Genomic DNA, 21,843 nt, shown 5'->3' with positions numbered 1-21,843 from the left:
TTGTAATAGAGCTATTTCTATATAGGATAGTGGAGAAAATTCCATTACTTTATACAAATTGCAATCTAATGATGAATTTGATCAATTTGAATGTTGTCCACTTGGGGACCTGAAAAAAAAAAAGGTGATATAGAGATAGATAGATTATATAGATAGATTATATATATATATATATATATATATATATATATATATAAACAAACATATCCCATATGGTGAACGGAAAAAAAGAAAAATAAATGGCTGATTCGCCATTTTTTCAACACTTTACCTCCCCCCAACATTGAATAAAAAGTCATACACACCTCATGGTATTATCAAAAACTACAGATCATCCTGCAAAAAATGAGTCTTCTCACATCTCCATAGACATAACTATAAAGAGGTTATGGGGGTCAGATTATGGCGATGAAAAGAAAACATTTTTTTTTTAAATATTAAAACACAAGAAAAACAAAACCATATGTGGTCTTTGCATCTCTCCGTAATATACCAGAAGGGAACTGAAAGTGGACAGCTTGTTTAGGGTTAAAGATCCTCCAGAGATGGGTAATTTGGCATAACCCTGTATCTGGAATTATGAATAGGTATCGCCCTATAGTTTTTTTTTCTGGACTTTAATATTGATGACCTATCCTCAGATTAGGCCATCGATATATGATAGATGGGGGGGGGGGTCTGACACTCCGCACCCCTGTCAAACAGCTGTTTGGGCAATGGCGGTTCACAGCTTCCATTCAAACCTTCTGCTTTTGCTTCCTACATTTTATAGTTTCCGGTACCATGGCTGCACAAAACATCTGATCAGTGAGGGTGCCGGGTGTCAGACCGCCATCATCACTGGGTGCTGACCGATTACCATGGCAGGAGGAGGCACTAAAGAGAGGCCTCCAGACCTGCCATGTCTGTTAGCCAATTACGCTGTGCCCAGAGATATGGTGCACGTCTACCCGACCACCATGGTCATTCACCCTCAGTGTGGGTATAGGACTTGCACGTAGGTTGAACACTCCTATCCGATAGAAATATTCACCATTGGATTTCTGACCTGTCCCCAGGAGACTCCCTCCTTTCACTAAGGAGAGCCTTGGAAGCCAAGGAAGTCGGTCGTCAGCAGCTCCGAGAACAACTGGATGAAGTGGAGAAAGAAACCCGGGCAAAACTTCAAGAGATCGATGTCTTTAACAACCAGCTAAAGGTAAGGGTTGTGCAGCTAGGTGTCATGTGTCCTGTCCGTTTATAATAGCGGTATATTTCTGGCCATCTCTATCTTGATCAGATCCGTATCCCCTCTGTTGACGTCTGGTAACCCAATCACGGTGTCTTTGCAGGAGCTGCGGGAGATGCACAGCAAGCTGCAGCTGGAGAAGCAGAAGGACATGGAGGCTGAGAAGATGAGGCAGAAGGAGCAGGAACGTCGGATGTTTGAGCTGGAGAAGCAGAAGGAGGAGGCTCTCAGGTAGAATACTCTCATGGTGGCTCTGTGACCATTTAAAGGGGTCCTCTCACTTCAGCAAATGGCATTTATCATGTAGAAAAACTTAATACAAGCCACTTACTAATGTATTGTGATTGTCCATATTGCCTCCTTTGCCGGCTGGATTCATTTTTCCATCACATTGTACACTGCTCTTTTCCATGGTTACGACCACCTGCAATCAATCAGTGGTGGTCGTGCTTGCACACTATACGAAAAAAGCACTAGCCTATGTGTGCTCCCACAGATCCGGCCCTTTTTCCTATAGTGTGCAAGCGTGACCACTACTGCTGGATTACAGGGTGGTCGTAACCATGGAAATGAGCAGTGTACAATGTGATGGAGAAATGAATCCAGCCAGCAAAGGAAGCAATATGGATCATAACAATACATTAGTAAGTGGCTTGTATCAACTTCCTCTACATGATAGATGCCATTTGCTGGTGAGACAAGTCCTTGATTGTAGAGCCCACAGTCGCCGTTGACTGTGGTATCTAAGGGGTTGAAACTATCAGACCCCTCCCCCCCCCTACTTATTGGCTGATCAGTACTCCAATGTCTTTGGCTGCTGTCGGCCATAGCCGGAGCTACGGTGCCGCAATTTTCTTCTGAATTTCTGCCTTTAAATAGGAGCATCATCAGAAGTCCGGACGTAAAAACACTGTACTGCGGTTGTGAAGGGGTTAATCGGAATGTATTATCTATTTAAATTTCACTAATTGGCTGTAAAGGGGTTTTCATAGATATATTTGGCCTGTCTGTAGATTAGGTCATCAGCACCAGATCGGGGGAGGTCCAGCACACGGCACCACCACCCATCAGCTGTTGCTGGCGCCAGAATGAAAGGGTGGGTGGAGCTAGGGCCAGAAGGCTCCACCCACTTGTAGTAGCTGTGTTGGCATATTGCAGAAGCTCAGCTCCCGTTATCATTTTTATTATAGTTTTTGTAACTATTTTTAAGCACCTCTTCTCTGGGTGCAGCCATATTGGAGACGCCCTGTTATCTGTATAGCCAGTACAGCCCGGGGGCAGGGCGTGTTTTACACGGCGGCAATTAGGAGTTAATGAAGTTCTCTAGATGTCATGTTATGTAGGCCTACTAGTTGACTTCAGAGCATGCTTTGCAGTGATTGCCTGGTCCATAATGCCTCCCCTGACCCTATATAATGTACAGAGAATGTGTTCTGTGGGGCACCGGGAACTCTTTGGGCTTTTTTTATTTATTTTTTGTCTTTTGGGTGGGGCGAAAGGGAGTTTTAGATATGGCAGCGGCCCCTTTAAAATGATAAATTTATAATATTTTTTATTTATTTTTTTATATTTATTACCAATAGTAACTTGTTGCTTAAAAAGGACCAGAGGGTCCAGGGCATAATCACGGATGTAATATCGCTTACTAGTTTGTCTGTCCGGCGCCCCCGTTCACTTTGCCCGCCTGATATGCTAATGAATAGCATCGGTACAGGGAGGAGGAGGAGACTGCCCTGTTTCTCAATGGGCGTCTCCTCCCTGGTTGTGACACTCTCCACTGTGATTGGACCGCGCTATAGCCAGGGAGCAGGAGACGCCCATTGAGAAACAGGGCAGTCTCCTCCTCCTCCCTGTACCGATGCTATTCATTAGCATATCAGGCGGGCAAAGTGACAGACAAACTAGCAAGCGATATTACATCCGTGAATTATGCCCTACACAGCCCCCTACTTATTTCATAATGTCTGGACCCATGAAAGGTCCTCTTTAGGCCTCATGCACACGACCGTTGTTTTGGTCCTCATCCGAGCCGCAGTTTTTGCGGCTTGGATGCGGACCCATTCACTTCAACTGGGCCGCACTCCGTGTGCTGTCCTCATCCGTTGCTCCGTTCTGTGGTCCGCAAGAAAAAAAATATAACCTGTCCTATTCTTGTCTATTTTGTGGACAAGAATAGGCAGTTATATCAATGGCTGTCCGTGCCATTCCGCAAATTGTGGACCACAAAACACACAACGGTCGTGTGCATGTAGCCTTATTAATTACTCTAAAAATGAAAATGCTACTATATGAAATTAAATAGATATAAACCAAAATGTACAATTGTAAAAATCTTATTTCATCCAAAAATAAGTTACTATTCAATTACCTATGTGTACTACTAACACTTTTCTATTTATACTCTCTTTACGACAATGTTGGGTCATATCCCCATTTTCACCCAGGCAGCCCCCATCTCATGCTCCGATGCGTTCCCTTTCCCTGCGCTGGACCACACAGGGCAAGGGCTGTCTGTTTGTATTATTACACTACTAGGCGGAGGCTTCCACCAGATCTCCAAAAATACCTTTGTCCTGCGCGATTCAGCGCATTTCATGCTCCGATGCTCATACCAGTGCGTCCCTATAGAAATGTTTGGGTCCGCAATTCCGTTCCGCAAAGTGCGGAATTGCGGATGTGTGAATGGAGCCTTATTGTAAGCAATTAAAACCAGGGAATTTATATTTAATACAATAATTTATATTTCTTACAATACTTGTTAGAAGTTTGTAACTGTCCAGATAAAAAATAAGTACTAAAACAATAAAAATCTATTGTAAAAAAAAATAAAAAAATGTAGCGCTACCAATTGGTAGCTAGAACTAATTGGTATGCTTTTCCCAGCAAGCATTGCCTGTGAGACTCCCCGCACCAGCTGGATCTTCACAAGGAGAACCAGTACCTCCCCGGAGAGCTGACGCTTTGCCGGAATATTTCCCAATTATCATTATTTTACGCACCGTTTATAGCGCTGATATATTCCGCAGCTCTTTACAGACGTTGGCATCGGTGTGAATGATCCTGCAGGATTGTATTTCGTCATCTGCGTATCTGTTATTCAGGGCGATAGCCGAGAGGAATAGTGACAGTGCAGAGCAAGTCAGGCCAGAGCAGCCGCGCGAAGCCGCCACGTGTCAGCCGACGAGTGTACACAGAGGCTTTAGCTTGACCTACCTGAGAAGCGTGTTCTCCTTGTTTAGGTACATGTGTAATCGAAGAAGGTACAGAAGTTTCTTCGCAAACATCTCCGTCATGTCATGGTCTAAAATGATGTACTGGTTCAGATTAAAGGGGTACTCCCATCCCTTTTATCATCGTGGGGTCTGACCTCTCACCGACCTTAAGGTGATCGCACATCTTAGTGATATGCTATGACTTTGAATGCGGTTGAGCTACGCCTAGGCTACGTGACCGAAGATCGTGATGTCACTGGCCTATCCGCTGCTGCAAAACAGGCTTTAGGGTCCATTCACACTTCCGCAATTCTGTTCCGCATTTTGCGGAACGGAATTACGGACCCATTCATTTCTATGGGGCCGCACGATGTGCTGCCCGGATCCGGAATTGTGGATCCGCAATTCCGTTCCCGAAAAAAAATAGAACATGTCCTATTCTTGTCCGGAAAGGAATAGGCATTTTCTATTAAGTGCCGGCGATGTGCGGTCCGAAAAATACGGAACGCACATTGTCGATGTCTGTCTGTGTTTTGCGAATCCGTGGATCCGCAAAACACACACGGACGTGTGAATGGACCCTTAGCCAGGAGTTTGTCTGTGCAGTTCTGAGTTTCCTGCAGGGGGCGCTCCATTATCCTTTTTGGAGTCCAAGCAAAATGACTTGGACCATGTCAGGTTTTAATGTACAGGAAGGTGGGCAGTAATGGATCAGGTCAGTTCTTGGGCGTTAACCCTTGCTTGTGTATTCACATCTCCTGGCTCCCTCTGTGTCCTTCAGGAAGGCACAAGATCAGGACAAGCAATGGCAGGACCGCGTGAAGCAGGAAGAGGAGCCTCCGCGACACAAAGTGCTGCCCGATGAGCAGAAGCTGAAGAGGGAGGAATCGTTAAAGAGGATGGAGGAGGAGAGAAGATTGGAGATTCAGGAAAAATCCAGCAAGCTTTTCCAGCAGCCGCCGCCTGAGCCCATGAAGCCTGGAGGACAGGTCCCCTGGACAGGTACAGGTGTGTGCTGGGGGCTCGGCAGGTTTAGCCAGAATGCTGCTTTGTGTGAGACGTCTTAGTACAGATTTTACAACTTGGTTTAGCACTGTTCTTTTAACTCCTTCATGACACTACGATTTTTCAAATTTTTTTTAGCGTTTTTGTTTTTCACTCCCTGCTTTTTTTTTTTTGCAGGGCAATATTTTGGGGTTTGTATTGATTTTTCTTCACTTTTTATAAAACAATTTTGGGGAGGTGAAATGCCCAAAAAGTGTCAAATTGTGAATTTAGATTCCCCCTGTTACGATGTTCACCATATAGGATAAATTTATATTTTAATAGTTCAGAACGCGAAAGTGCAAATGATCAAAGCACAGGGAAGCCATTTAGGCCCAGAGAGCACAGCACTCCTGGGGAAAAGCCACCTCAGATGCCATTCGACCGCGGCATCTGAGGGGTTAAATGTCGGCGATCTGCGTTATAACCCATTGCAGTGATTAGCCCCAGGTGCCTCCAATGCCTCCTTAATTTCATTGCTTTGCAAAGGTTGATAGCCATGGGTAAAAACCACAGCATAAATTGACATGCTGTTGATTGAAAACCCTCATTGCAAGTCAGTTAATGGTTGTAGTCAGTAACGCCGCCCCCACCAACCCACGCCTACAGCATATGAATGAGATTTCTGAAAATCTCCCACTGCAGACTTTCCACATATCATTCTCCTGCACAGAATCGGCAACATTTACGCCACATGTGGCCGTACCCTTACTGTGCATCCCTGGCCACCCACCGTGCAGGGAACTGCGGCATGGCTTATCCATGGGAATCGGGCAAAACCAAACACAATGCAAACATTGAACATATAAACTAATGCTGTATTCATTAGATAAATAAATTAGGTTTTTAGCAAATATATTTTAATCAAAATAATTTGTGCCCATCCACCACGGCAAGGTGAACTCCTACTCCTCTCCTTGTGTAAATGAATTGGGTCATGCTGCAGTTCCCTGCACAGCCGGGTGGTCTGCAGTAACATAGTAACATAGTTTATAAGGCCAAAAAAAAGACATTTGTCCATCCAGTTCGGCCTGTTATCCTGCAGGTTGATCCAGAGGAAGGCAAAAAAAAACGTAGGTAGAAGCCAATTTATTGTGAGGTTTAAGACCATTTCTTCCCGACTCCTATCAGGCAATCTAGTGCATGGGAAAACTTAGAAAGGGATGCAGGATCAGTGGGGTCTCGGGATAGGGGTCTGACCTCAAGGATGTCCACCTATCTGTTGTAAAGTGAAGACATTTGGTACAGTAATGATTTATGTCCAGCTTTTGTCATTTTTACTCCAATGCTTGCAAGTGACTACTTAAATATGATATTTAAGTCTTAAAAAATCTCCTTACATTCTGTGCGCGCAGCTCCTGTGCAGACCTATAGGTCTCCATCTTTACAGACAGCAACCTAGCCCTTTGTGTAGTCTTATCCCACAGGCGTTTTAATCCCTTCCGTCTGACCCCCACCCTTCTACTGTGCGATCAGACCACATCCATGATTTATAGTCTGTATCCTTGGGTCTGCCTAGGAACTGTGGACACAAAACAACTTGCCAGCCTGCAGATAATGGGGTGCACAGATCCTGCCTGTATTACACCCCACTTTGATGTATTTTTTTTTTATATTTTTTTATTCTTCTTTAGAGAAAGCGCCACTAACTATCTCTCAGGGGGACGTAAAGGTCGTGTATTACCGAGCACTGTATCCTTTTGATGCAAGAAGCCATGATGAAATCACCATCCAGCCTGGGGATATAATCATGGTAAGCTCCAAAATAGTAGGGCGACTCCTGCCAAGTAGCTGGGGTCCAGTCACGGGTCTGGTGAATCTGTGTTCTTTTCTATATGTAATATCACTCAGATCAGGAACTTGGTCTGTAGCATGGTGTACCTCCTCCTGTCATATGATCAGTAACACAGATTTTGGGGACAGGACTATAAGACCACCATTGCTAGTATTGTCCCTTAACGAGATTGTCCAGGCTTTTAATATTGATGACCTATCCTCAGGATAGGTCACCAATATCAGATCAGCGGGTGTCCGACACTCGACACCACTGCCAGATGGCGCGCGTAGTGTGCACGTGCCGTCTCTCATCTCTCTTCCTGTTCACCGATGCTGCCTATGGCAAAGACCATGGACCGCATCAGCGGACAGGAAGAGAGAAATTAGATGGCACGTGTGCACTGCGAGCGCAGTCTCCTTGTGCAACTGATTAGCGGGAGTGCTGGGTGTCGGACCCCCACCAATCTGATATTGATGACCTATCCTGAGGATAGGTCATCAATATAAGAGAGCCCAGAGAACCCCTTTAAGGGTCCGTTCACACGGCCCCAAATGGGTCCACATACGTTCCGCAGTTTTGCGGAACGGGTGCGGACCCATTCATTCTCTATGGGGACAGAAAAGATGCGGACAGCACACAGTGTGCTGTCCGCATTTCCGTGCCGCGGCCCCGAACTTCCGTGCCGCGGCTCCTCAAAAAATTAGAACATGTCCTATTCTTGTCCACAATTGCAGACAAGAATGGGCAGTTCTATGGATCCGCAATACACTACGGATGTGTGAATGGACCCTAAGACCTACTATAATTTTAATATTTTCGCTCCAGATAGCCCTGTGACTGTCACGTTTTACACCTCTAGGTTGATGAGAGCCAAACTGGAGAACCAGGATGGCTGGGGGGTGAACTGAAAGGGAAAACGGGCTGGTTCCCCGCCAACTACGCCGAGAGACTTCCTGAAAGCGAGTTTCCAAGTACAGCAAAACAAGCCGCAGACACTACAGCCAAAACCACTGTCCACTTGACCCCGTCCACAGCCACATCAGCAGCTTTTACCGATTCATCTACAAACGCCAACAACTGGGCAGACTTCAGCTCCACGTAAGTGCCCCCGACGCCAGGGTTATGTCATATGTACTGGGCGTTTTCCATATGCACTGCAGTTTTGGTTCTGTGGAAATGAAAGCTTCTGGGTCTATTGTGCTGATTTCCATGTAATTCTCAGGTGGCCAACTAATAATAACGAGAAGGCAGAGACCGATAACTGGGACACGTGGGCAACCCAGCCTTCACTGACCGTACCGAGCGCGGGCCAGATCCGGCAGCGCTCTGCTTTTACTCCAGCTACAGTAACGGGCTCTTCTCCGTCCCCAGTTCTGGGTCAGGTAGGTTGGATTTTAATGGTATGTTCGCCCGGGGCATCATTTACAGCAAGATTCACAACAAATCAATGTTAAAATCTACATGAATGATGTTTGGATTTTGCTGCGGACTTGCCATGGATTTCACCCTGTCCATCGCAGAGTGAAATTTTTAACTGTAATTTTTTTTTTAGTTTTCCAGAATAATAACTTATCAAAAACAAGATAATACATATTGAGTGAAGAGCTGTTGGTTCTTAATACAATCAATAAAGATATAACAACCTTTAAAGGGATTCTGTCATCAGAATTTAGGCCTATAACCTAAACATATGGCCAGGTCCCTACTAATACCCTGAATTCGAAACTGACCTTATGAAATGCGTCTGTGGCTCTATTAGCATATAAAACAGGTTTATATAACCTGTCACTCACGTACCAAATGTGTCCAAGGGGACGTCTCATCATGCAGGGTGCCCGGCTGCAGCCATCTCCTTTCGGTGCCCAGCGCCGCCTTCCGATTAGAAATCGGCCCCCTCCCTTTCAATAGAGCCGCCTACCTCACGTCATCGCCGCCTCTCTCACCTCAGCACCACCTCCGAAATCGCCAGGTCCCGTGCGGCTGTGAGATGATGGCTGCAATAGGGCGGTTAAGGCAGGTTTGAGCGAAGTGTGCCGGACGGCGCTTGCGCACTTCGCTCAACGAGGCCGCTACGGGGAGTCCGCACGGGCGCATCAGGTTATACCGAGTGCGCACGCGCGGGATCTGGCTGAGGAGAGCGGACGATTTCGGAGGCGGCGCTGAGGTTAGAGAGGCGGCGATGACGTGAGGTAGGCGGCTCTATTGAAAGGGAGGGTGGCGATTTCTAATCGGAAGGCGGCGCTGGGCACCGAAAGGAGATGGCTGCAGCCGGGCACCCTGCATGATGAGACGTCCCCTTGGACACATTTGGTACGTGAGTGACAGGTTATATAAACCTGTTTTATATGCTAATAGAGCCACAGACGCATTTCATAAGGTCTGTTTCGGATTCAGGGTATTAGTAGGGACCTGGCCATATGTTTAGGTTATAGGCCTAAATTCTGATGACAGAATCCCTTTAAAGGGGTTCTTCCATGAGTAATGTAAAACGATTATAATCAGACGTCATATAGCACATGACAGTCTCTTTCTAACAAAGCTAGAACCAGCCCTGTACCTCACATGGATCCAGAGATTTGTTACCGTGCTAGATTTATATCAAGCTGACAGCTCAAGGGGCGTGTCCTTTCCGCTGCAGTTCTCTCCCTATCACAGCTCAGGAGGCGTGTCTCAGCTCTGCCTATCACAGCTCAGGAGGCAGTTAAAGGATGAAACGGAGCATGTGTGGCCGTCTCAACGAGCAGGACAAAGAAATAATAAAAAGAACAAACAGCAGGTGGCGCTGTACATTTTATTGAATAAGTCTTCTTTCACATTAGCATTGGGATCGTCCGGCAGCCTGTGGCCACTGCATATGATGTGGCCTGAACGGCTCCCCTTTTGTGGATATCAAGAGTCTGTTGGTTCGCTGTAGTAGCCTTGGTCCCTCCTGAAGGATATGAGGCTACCACAGCGGTGGTCAGCGGATTTGTACCTATGACACTGGCTGACCTGTTACATGTGCACTTGGCAGCTGAAGGCACCTGTGTTGGTCCCATGTTCATATGTGCCCGCATTGCTGAGAAAAATGATGTTTCACTATATGGAAATGAGCCTCTAGAAGCAGCAGGGGCGTTGTCATTACACCTATGGGCTCTGCTCTCTCTGCAACTGCCGCCCTCCCTGCACTTTGATAGGATGAGGTGTGATGATGTTTTCACTGTCTGGTCCTGTCAATCAAATTGCAGAGGGTGCGGCAGTTACAGAGAGAGCAGAGCCTCTAGGTGTAATGGTAACGCCCCCTTTGCTCCCAGAGGCTCATTTGCATATAGTAAAACCATCATTTTTCTCAGCAGTGCGGGCACATATCAACATGGGACTAACACAGATGCCTTCAGCTGCCAAGTGCACATGTAACAGGTCAGCCAGTGTCATAGGTGCAAATCCGCTGACTACCATTGTGAGGGCCTCTTTAACTCGAGAGCTGGTATGGCTATCCTCCGGCTAGCAGCTGATTTTGCTGTGGGAAGTTCCCGTCGGCTGGTGATTCTGTTCCAGCGGCCGCTTAAGGTGATATTACCTGCGGCTATGTAATGTTTGGAAACACCTCTGAAGAAAGACTTATTGCTCTGGTTCGTAGAAGGGAGTCCTAAGTAGAGGACTCCATTCCCCATGACACCCATATAACCCTGTATCATGCTTCGTCTTCTCATCATTCGTAATCCTCTGCAGCCAGCCTGATTCAGGAAGGTTTATCTAGAGATGTTGGATTAGTGCTGCCAAGAAGACAAGGCCAGTGTCTGCATTCTGGTTCATGTTTCCACTTGTTGTTCTTCTTTTGAAAGGGCGAGAAGGTAGAAGGACTCCAAGCACAGGCATTATATCCCTGGAGGGCCAAGAAGGACAACCATCTAAACTTCAACAAGAATGACACCATCACGGTGCTGGAGCAGCAGGACATGTGGTGGTTTGGTGAAGTTCAAGGACATAAGGGCTGGTTTCCCAAATCATATGTCAAGCTCATTTCAGGTCCCCTCAGGAAGTCTACAAGGTGTGTATGGTTGGGTTTTTATAGAAGCTGGTTAATGGCCTCCTAACTTTCGAAACCTTTTAATACAAATCCTGGCTTTTAAAGGAGAATTACAGAAGGAGCAGACACAAAAATTAGCAGCATTTAATAGAAGATGGTCTGTAATGCTTAACCCCTTAAGGACTCAGCCCTATTTCACCTTAAGGACTTGGCCATTTTTTGCAAATCTGACCAGTGTCACTTTAAGTGCTGATAACTTTAAAACGCTTTGACCTACCCAGGCCGTTCTGAGAATGTTTTTTTCGTCACATATTGTACTTCATGACACTGCTAAAATTGGGTCTAAAAAGTAAATTTTTTTATATAAAAAAATACCATATTTACCAAAACTTTTGAAAAATTAGCAAATTTCAAAGTTTCAGTTTCTCTACTTCTGTAATACATAGTAATACCCCCAAAAATTGTGATGACTTTACATTCCCCATATGTCTACTTCATGTTTGTAGCATTTTGGGAATGATATTTTATTTTTTGGGGATGTTACAAGGCTTAGAAGTTTAGAAGCAAATCTTGAAATATTTCAGAAATTTTCAAAAACCCAATTTTTAGGGACCACTACAGCTCTGAAGTCACTTTGCGAGGCTTACATATTTGAAAACGCCCAAAAATGACCCCATTCTATAAACTACACCCCTCAAGGTATTCAAAACTGCTTTTACAAACTTCATTAACCCTTTAGGTGTTGCACAAGAGTTATTGGCAAATGGGGATGAAATTTGAGAATTTCATTTTTTTGCCTAATTTTCCATTTTAACCCATTTTTTCCACCAACAAAGCAAGGGTTAACAGCCAAACAAGACTGTAACTTTATTGCCCTGACTCTGCCGTTTACAGAAACACCCCATATGTGGCCGTAAACTACTGTACGGCCACACAGCGGGGCGTAGAGTGAAAGGTGCGCCGTATGGTTTTTGGAAGCCAGATTTTGCTGGACTGGTTTTTTGACACCATGTCCCATTTGAAGCCCCCTGATGCACCCCTAGAGTAGAAACTCCATAAAAGTGACCCCATCTAAGAAACTAAACCCCTCAAGGTATTCAAAACTGATTTTAAAAACTTTGTTAACCCTTTAGGTGTTGCACAAGATTTAATGGAAAATAGAGATACAATTTCAAAATTTCACTTTTTTGGCAGATTTTCAATTTTAATATTCTTTTTCCAGTTACAAAGCAAGGGTTAACAGCCAAACAAAACTCATTATTTATTGCCCTGATTCTGTAGTTTACAGAAACACCCCATATGTGGTCGTAAACTGCTGTACGGGCACACGGCAGGGCGCAGAAGGAAAGGAATGCCAGACGGTTTTTGGAAGGCAGATTTTGCTGGACTGGTTTTTTTGACACCATGTCCCATTTGAAGCCCCCCTGATGCACCCCCAGAGTAGAAACTCCAAAAAAGTGACCCCATTTTAGAAACTACGGCATAGGGTGGCAGTTTTGTTGGTACTAGTTTAGGGTACATATGATTTTTGGTTGCTCTATATTACACTTTTTTTGTGCAGCAAGGTAACAAGAAATAGATTTTTTGGCACTTTTTTTTTTTTTTTTGTTATTTACAACATTCATCTGACAGGTTAGATCATGTGGTAATTTTATAGAGCAGGTTGTCACGGATGAGGCGATACCTAATATGTTTACAATTTTTTTTATTTATGTAAGTTTTACACAATGATTTCATTTTTAAAACAAAATTTTTTTTTTTATTGTCTCCATAGTCTAAGAGCCATAGTTTTTTCAGTTTTTGGGCGATTATCTTAAGTAGGGTCTCATTTTTTGCGGGATGAGATGATGGTTTGATTGGCACTATTTTGGGGTGCACATGACTTTTTGATCGCTTGCTATTACACTTTGTGACGTAAGATGACAAAAAATTGCTTTTTTTACACTTTTTTTTTTTTTTTTTACGGTGGTCACCTGAGGGGTTAGGTCATGTGATATTTTTATAGAGCCGGTCGATACGGACGCGGCAATACCTAATATGTATACTTTTTTTTATTTATTTAAGTTTTACACAATGATTTCATTTTTGAAACAAAAAAAATCATGTTTTAGTGTTTCCATAGTCTGAGAGCCATAGTTTTTTCAGTTTTTGGGCGATTATCTTGGGTAGGGTATGATTTTTGCGGGATGAGATGACGGTTTGATAGGTACTATTTTGGCGTACATGCGACTTTTTTTGATCACTTTTATTACTTTTTTTGGGAAGTAAGGTGGGCAAAATTTCAATTTCCTAATAGTTTTTATTTTTATGGCGTTCACCGTGCGGGGAAAGTAACATGACCGTTTTATAGATCAGGTCGTTACGGACGCGGCGATACCAACCATGTGTAGGGAATTTTTATTTTTTCCATATTTAATCAGTGATAAATGTGTTTTTTGATTTTTACTTTTTTTTCACTTTTTTTCACTTTTTTTTTTGACCCAGACCCACTTGGTTCTTGAAGATCCAGTGGGTCTGATGTCTGTATAATACAGTACAGTACAATATATATTGTACTGCACTGTATTTTACACTTTGTCTGAACAGATCTATGCCTTTTAGCACAGATCTGTTCAGCACCATGGACAGCAGGACGCCTGAGACGGCGTCCTGTTGCCATGGGAACCTTCCCCGTCTGCTCAGAACTGCGCAGAAGGGGGAGGGTAAGGAGGGGATCTGTCGGGGGGCTGTCTGGGGGCTCTCTCCCTCCCCATCGGGGGGCTGCAAAGGCACTGCAGCCCCCCGATGGGAGAGGGAGGGAGCTCCCTCTTACTGTTAACTTTTTCCATACAGCGGTCCGTACGGACCGCTGTATGGAAAGGGTTAAACGGCTGACATCACATCACCGATGTCAGCCGTTTATACCAGGGTGCCAGCAATGTGCTGGCACCCTGGTATACCCACTGAACACCAATGAATTTTCAAGGGGAGGCGGGCGGGGATCGCGATCCCGCCTGCCGCACCTCCCCCACCGCCCGAAACTACCCCCCCTGCACCACCCGCCGGCAAAAAAATCATATAGGGGTGCAGGGGGGGTGTGTGAAATCTGTTTGAGGGACACTAAGGTTTCTGATCCCCGCGGTCAGGGACCGCGGGGATCAGAAACTGCAAAAAGCGCAGCAAACCGCAGGTCTGAATTGACCTGCGGTTTGCGGCGATCGCCGATACGGGGGGGTCACATGACCCCCCCTGGCGTTGTCACAGGATGCCGGCTGAATGATTTCAGCCGAAATCCCGTTCTGATTAACCCCTGGGGCGCCGGAATACAGATTTTAAGTTAGGACGTACCGGTACGCCCTGAGTGCCCCCTGCAGTTTTCGCGCTCATTATGTAATACTGAGCATCGGTACAGGGAGGAGGAGACACCAGGGTTACTCAGTGGGCGTCTTTTTCTCCCTGGCTGTGATGCTCTCCCCTGTGATTGGATCGTGGCACAGACAGGGAGGAGGAGACGCCCATTGAGTAACCCTGGTGTCTCCTCCTCCCTGTACCGATGCTCAGTATTAACATACTGAGCGGGAAAACTGCAGGGGGGCACAGCGGGGTGTAAGAGCGATATTTGGAAAAAAAACGGGCAGGGTGGCAGCATCGGCGGGGGGTACCCCCGCAAGTAAAGGTATTTAAACTAAAAAAAAAACATGAAAGGTCCTCTTTAAAGGGGTATTCTCACCTAGGACATTGATGGCATATCACTAGGATATGCCATCAGTGTCAGACAGGTGCAGTTCTGGGACTTGCTCCTATCGCCAGAACGGGACCACCGAAGTAAGCGGAAAGCAGCAGTGTATGCGTTGGAACCCTCTGTTCACTGCTACAGGAGTTCTGAAAATAGCTGAGCTCCAGCTCATAGTGGAGAGGTAATTGCACAGTGTGCTAGCCATTCACTTCTATGGGACCTTTGAAAATAGCGGAGCGTGCGTGCTTTGCAATTTTTGGGACTCCCATGGTGATAAATGTCGAGCACACCGTGCATGCATGGTGGGCTTTTCTTCACTTCGTGGTCCCCTTCTCTAGATAGGTGCAGGTCCCACCTCTGCTCCTATCTGACATTGATGTCATATCCTAGCGATGCGCCATCAATGGCCCAGATGGACCAACCCCTTTAAAGATGTGTAAGGTACTCTTACCAGCGAGAGGTGAATACAGTTGTAGAATGAGGCTCAAGAAGAGCGTCTCCAGAACATGACTGTCCTAAACCTCAGCTATTTTATAATGAGTAGAACATTTATGAAGCTGAACTCTATTTATTTAATATCTTAACGTTCAGTTCAATTAAAACTTTCATTTTCGATTCTCTCTTTAGTATAATGGATCAATATTCTGATCTTCCTCACACACCCTTAAAGGGGCTCTCTGAGACTTTGATACTGATGGCCTCTTTACAGGGTACCTGTAGGTGTTCAGCATCAGATTTGTGAGGTTTTGACACCCTCCACAGATCAGAGAAGTAATGAGGCAGAGAGTGCTACGCCCCCTGATTAAAATCACCCTCTTAAAGGGGTTATCCAACCATTAAAATGCCTCCCCTTACGCCCAGACCCCTTACAGAGATTGTACTTACCTGGCTCCCCGGCACCTGCGCCGCTTCTGACGCCTGCACGCTGCATCTCTCCGTCGTGCGGATGAAAACATCCGGCGTGGAGAGGGGAAAGCGTCGGCAAATAGCAGGCCACGATGGAAACGATCCTCCCTAGCGTCACCCGCGATGCTAGGGAGGCTCGTTCCCTTAGCGGCCTACTATTGGCTGGGCGTTAGAAACGACGCAGGTGCCATGGAGAGCGAGGCAAGTACAGCCTATCTGTAGGGCCTGGGTGTATGAGGAGGAATTCTAGGGGTTGGTTAACCCCTTTTAATGGGTTATTTTCATCACTAGAGACCCTGGACCCCCTGCTTATCCTGACGAAGGGGTCAAGGTCGCTGCCGCTCTTTCCTTTCAAAACTACTTTCCCACCCACTCCCTATGAAGGGCGCTGCAGCATCAAATGAATGGGGCCATACTGTAGTGATATGCACCACAGGTCCTAGCAGGCTACACTGTGAAGGAGCTACTGCACCTGCATAGCATGGGAACCTTGTATTCTGAAGGATTGTAGGGGGTCTGACCATAGAGAGCAGATAGTCCCTTTTTCCTGTCAATCTTCCGCCTGTGAAGATAACAGATGATGATGGCACTTTAATCACTTAGACTGCGTTTGTTCTCTTTTCCACAGCATCGATTCAACATCTTCAGAAAGCCCAGTCAGTTTAAAGAGGGTCTCATCACCAGCATTCAAGCCTGCCGTCCAAGGAGAAGGTGAGGCCATTCTGCATATCTTATTTCTTTGGGCTTTGTATGCCATGGGCTGAGCACGCCCGTTTACTGCCTTATTGGGAGGTGGGAGCCAACATGCACACTGATCCTCTCGACAGTCTGACTGCTCTTGTATATGTTAGATTGCTGCGTCTCCTGGCATCAGTTCTAAATTATGGGCAAAAAACCCACCAAGCGATGTCCTCAACTGTTTCGGTGGGCCTCATTGTCCTGGAATGAAGCAGCATGCTTGACCTTCCTACGGTCCTGGACTGAGGTGGAACGGAGGCTCAGGCCCCCCTTTTATGGGGATTGCGGGGGTCCTTCAGCTTTTGGATATTCTTGTAGTGCATGCTTGAGATACTATAGTCTGTGTGAGTCCGGTGACTTTAGAAATGTTCATCATCACTATGTCTTGTCTCCAGAATACATAGCAATGTACACGTATGAGAGCAATGAACAGGGGGACCTTACCTTCCAGCAAGGTGATATGATTGTAGTCATTAAGAAAGATGGCGACTGGTGGACGGGGACCGTAGGGGACAAAACCGGAGTCTTCCCTTCCAACTACGTCAGGCTTAAAGACTGTGAGGTAAAATTACCTTTCTCCGTTCTGAGTGCATTGCCTGTACTGAGTTTACTGCGAGATACCTGGCGAAGCATTTTAACAGTCAAGAAACTGTAGGTGTAAATATATTCAGCAGTTTTCAAGGTTTCTTGAGGGGTTGTCCGGTTTCATAAAGAAACCAGGCAACACTTGGGATCCTCCTGCAAAAAAAGAGCAGCCTGTTACTTACCTGACAGATCCTGCACCACTGGCCCTGCTTAGCTGGCTACGGCGGTGACGTCACCGCTGCAACCACTCAAGAGGCCAGCGATTGGCTGCAGAAGGGCGGGATCTGTTGGGCAACTAACACTTTGCAGAAGGATCTCATGTGTTAGTTTTTTTTTTTTTCCTGAAACCGGACAGCCCCTTTCAAGGGTCCTTCTCTAAACAACTTATCACCTAAGATCATTGGTGTTCCTACCCCCTCCCTATCAATCAGAATGAACCAGCAAGCATCATGGCCCCTTCATTGTTCATCGAGGTATAGCGCCATACATCTAAGTGTGGCTGTGCCTAGTACTGCAGCTCGGTTCTCTTCACTTGACTAAGACTAAGTTGTATCACCAGGCACAACCATGTGTGTGATGCTCCTGGGTAAACCATGAAGAGGCCACAACCTGCTCCAGATCAGTAGTAGCTAGTGTTGATCGAGCACCAAAGAGCTTGGGTCGAACACCTCGGGATGCTCGGGTGCTTTACCGAGCACAATGGAAGTCAATGGGAGAACCCGAGCATTAAACCAGGCACCCCCTGCTCCGAAGAGGGGAGGGTGTCTGGTTCATAGGAAAAGGTCAGAAATTGAGGGAAACGCCACCAAAATGGTTCGGGAACAGCACGGGGAGGATGTCTGGATGCATCTTGGACTCCCAGGTCGCTGCTGGGAACGATTGTTGTCTGAGTAGTACGCCACTTTTACAGACTGACTATAATAAGCACAAAACCGAAGATTAAATCGATTTTAGAGGAAAAATCATTAGGAAACATTCTTTCCTGTATATTTACTTGTATATAAAGTGCAAGTGCTGCCAAAAATTACAAGGAAGAGGCACTCCGATACAACCTGTATATCACATTAAGGAGGGCCTCATTCACATTGTGGTACAATTGTTCAGGTAGTGGGACTCCTACACTCATAAAGCCTATGCACTAAGTGAAAGGGCTGCCGAAAATTACAAGGAAGCGGCACTCCAATACACCCTTTGTTACACATAAAGGAGGGCATCATACACCCTTGAAAAATTATGATTGCTGGCCTGCTGGTGACCCTCAAAAACATTACGGGTGAGGGCCTGCTGCGGAGCTAACCATTGAAAAAATTTAGGGGCGAGGGCCTGCAGGTGAGCTGACCCTCTACAACATTAGGAGCGAGGACATGCTAACAAGCATGTTGATATGATGAAGGAGGAGGACGAGAAAAGGAAGATTGAACCATATACCCTTTTTGGTGGTGGACGGGGTGCATGGGAATACAGTGTATTCAGTACATTATAAACAACACATTTAAATTGCCTTTATGTTCAGCCGCTTTCCTCTGGTGGAATAGAGAAGTCGGGGCAATCCAGGCCTTGTTCATTTTTATAAGAGTCAACTTGTCAGCATTTTCAGTTGACAGTCGGATGCACTTATCAGTTATAATGCCCCCAGCAGCACTAAATACCCGCTCAGACAAAACGCTGGCAGCGGGGCAGGCCAGCACCTCCAAGGCGTACAGCGCCAGTTTGTGCCACGTGTCCAGCTTTGACACCCAGTAGTTGTAAGGCACTGAGGGATCATTGAGGACGCTGACACGGTCTGCTACGTACTCCTTCACAATCTTCCAAAATGTTTCCCTCCTTGTGACACTAGGCCGTGCAGTATGGTGAGGGTGCTGGCGGGGTGTCATGAAACTGTCTCAGGCTTTGGAGAGTGTTGCCTTGCCTCTGTTGGAACTGCTGTGTGTTCCCCTCGTCTCCCCTCCTCGGTTGCTCAAGGAACTACGGACTCTGCTGGCAGCGTTGTCATATATGGAAATTTTTGGAGCAATTTTTCCACAAGGACCTTCTGGTATTGCACCATTTTGCTCATCCTCTCCACCACAGGAATGAGAGATGAGAAGTTCTCTTTGTAGTGGGGGTCGAGAAGGGTGAACAGCCAGTAATTAGAGATGAGCGAACTTCTGTTTTAAGTTCGGCTTCCGGTTAGCGGAGGATCTCGATATGGATTCCGAATTCCGTTGTGGTCCGTGGTAGCGGAATCAATAATGACCATTATTGATTCCGCTACCACGGACTACAACGGAATTCGGAATCCATATCGGGATCCTCCGCTAATCGGAAGCCGAACTTTAGACGCCGAACTTAAAACAGAAGTTCGCTCATCTCTACCAGTAATGGGTATTGTCCAAAATGCGTAAAATGTGCGGGTCACGGGAAAGGCAGCCTAACATAAAGTCAGCCATGTGTGCCAGAGTCCCAACAGACAAGACTTCGCTGTCCTCATCAGGAGGATGACTCTCAATCTTCTCTTCCTCCTCTTCTGCCCATCCACGCTGAACAGATGGAATTAAACTTCCAAGGATACTACCCTCTGTAGCAGAGGCAACCGTCTCCTACTCTTCCTCCTCCTCGTCATCTTCCAGTTTGCACTGAGAAGACGAACTGAGGGTTGTCTGGCTATCACCCTGTGTACTGTCTTCCCCTATTTCCACCTTTCTCGCCCATATTCCTTGGGGGACACAGGAAACCATGGGTATAGCTCTGCTCCCTAGGAGGTGTGACACTAAGTGAAAGCTGTAAGCCCCTCCTCCATCAGCTATACCCTTCAGCCTGGAGAGAGAGACTGACAGTTTTTGCTTAGTGTCCAAGGAGGCAAGGGTTGTTTTCCTATAATTTTTTATTTTTTTGCGTTATTTGTTGTTTTTAATTCAGTTTTTTTCTACTTGCAGGGACAACAGAGGCGCACTAGACCCCTCTGTTTCTCCCGGGGTTGAGTTGCGCCAGTGCCGGTAATTCCGCACTGCCGCCTCCCCCACAGAAGACAAGGTGGACCAGGGCAGCCTCGCTCCCCTGCGTCCCGCCAGCTCAAGGGTCGCCCGCACGCCAAGTCCCTCCCCCGGCTTCCTGCCACTGCGGTGCCAGTAGCTGAAGGGGCGACCCTGCTGGATGGATTGAGGGCGAAGACAGCGTATGGTGAGAGTGGCTGCTCCAGCCTCCCCTTCCCTCCCTCCCACCGCTGCTACATCTACCCCCCCCCCCCACATGGGCATATCTGGGCCGGCAACTTTACCGGGCATCATTTGGGGGGGACTTCGTCTTCTTTAGCGGCAGGGCATCAGGGGGACGGCTGTAGGCAGGAGGCCGTCTGCCACATCCAGGCGCGGCGGGGGCCGCTTACTTGGCGCAAACGGCGCCATTTCATTTTGGCCGGCACTTCATCTTCCTCGGGGGTTAAATCATTTTGCCGCGCGCGCGGCTCTGCCTTCTCCTTCAGCGCGGCAGGGGGGGGCGGAGCTTCCTACATGCGCTCCGCTACTTCCTGTTTCGTCGGGCTCCACATCTCTAGTGCTGCGTGGAATCCTCTCTGCCGTCCGATCCTGAAGCTATTCATCTCCGTGCCTGCTGCCTCTCCTCCACAGCCTCCTTCAGTCTGCTGCCCTTACTGCTGCCGCTTGCACTGTCCGCGGGTCTGGTAGGACTGTTAACCCCCTCCGTGCCACCAGTACTGTTGCTTGGGTGTAATCCCCGTTCCGTTTTTTCCCTGGGGTCTCCCACTTTAAGTGCAACATTTTTTCCACCATGTCAGACCCTTCTGCAGCCGCCAAGCCTTGGTACCATGCCTGTACCGCTTGTAGGGAACCCTTTCCCCGGGGGCAGTCTGATCCGCACTGTCCTGCATGCCGAGCTCCACCGCAGCCTCAGTCGCCCGCTGTGTCGCTCCCTGCTTCCTCTGACCCGCCTGACTGGGCTAGATCCCTGTCCCAGGCCGTGGAAAGCCTCACCCATGTCGTGGGCCGCCTAATAGACAGGCCGCCTACCCCGCAGGACGCCACTCTTACTGTCGCGCCCGCCGGGTCCACCGCTTCTGCCGCTGCAGCGGGTTCACCCTCTCTTAGTGACCCCTCCCGAGCTAGGCACTCTCAGAGGCGTTTTAGAGTAGAGCGAGCCTCCTCCTCGGATGCCTCCCTCTCCCCGCCACGCGTGCGCACTCAGACGGGCCTCTCCTCTCCAAAGGATTCGCCCTCTGAAGGTGAATTGGCGGTTTCGGATTTGGAAATGGACTCGGCCCTGCCGTCCAAGCTAGCCTCAGCGATGGGTCAACTCATCTCTGATATTCGTGACACCTTTAAGGTGCAAGATGACCCCCCTAGCTCTGACGCAGCTAGCGTCTCCTTTATCAGACCCAGGCAGGCCTCAAAAGTCTTTCCAATCCACTCTGATTTCTCCTCCGTGGTGTCTAAGGCTTGGGCTCGCCCGGACGCCCGTTTTGTCAACCCCAAGAAGCTGGATATTTGCTATCCTTTTCCAGCCGATGTCGTGGCCACCTGGTCGTCCCCACCCAAGGTGGACCCCCCTGTGGCCCGTCTGTCAAAGAACACGGCCATCCCTGTTCCCGACGGGTCCTCTCTTCAGTCAGCGGAGGACCGTCACATGGAGACCCTT

General features: G+C 47.2%; 1 protein-coding gene across 5 annotated transcripts in view; it reads left to right on the top strand.

Moving 5' to 3' along the window:
* Nucleotides 1–21,843, top strand: part of ITSN1 (intersectin 1) — a 163,377-nt gene that overhangs the window by 73,429 nt on the left and 68,105 nt on the right. For 4 of the 5 annotated variants that reach the window (XM_040423145.1, XM_040423142.1, XM_040423143.1 and 1 more), the window contains 9 exons: nucleotides 1,059–1,198; nucleotides 1,332–1,459; nucleotides 5,222–5,448; nucleotides 7,119–7,237; nucleotides 8,121–8,359; nucleotides 8,484–8,643; nucleotides 11,086–11,291; nucleotides 16,520–16,602; nucleotides 17,025–17,191. In XM_040423145.1, the coding sequence (XP_040279079.1) occupies nucleotides 1,059–1,198; nucleotides 1,332–1,459; nucleotides 5,222–5,448; nucleotides 7,119–7,237; nucleotides 8,121–8,359; nucleotides 8,484–8,643; nucleotides 11,086–11,291; nucleotides 16,520–16,602; nucleotides 17,025–17,191 (1,469 nt within the window). The remainder of the gene's footprint in view (nucleotides 1–1,058; nucleotides 1,199–1,331; nucleotides 1,460–5,221; nucleotides 5,449–7,118; nucleotides 7,238–8,120; nucleotides 8,360–8,483; nucleotides 8,644–11,085; nucleotides 11,292–16,519; nucleotides 16,603–17,024; nucleotides 17,192–21,843) is intronic. The other variant, XM_040423144.1, reaches the window with a different exon arrangement.

Source organism: Bufo bufo, chromosome 3 (genome assembly GCF_905171765.1).
Source record: "Bufo bufo chromosome 3, aBufBuf1.1, whole genome shotgun sequence".
Taxonomy (NCBI): Eukaryota; Metazoa; Chordata; class Amphibia; order Anura; family Bufonidae; genus Bufo; species Bufo bufo.
The sequence above is the reverse complement of the archived record's forward strand: the minus strand, read 5'-3'. Positions and strand labels throughout refer to the sequence as shown.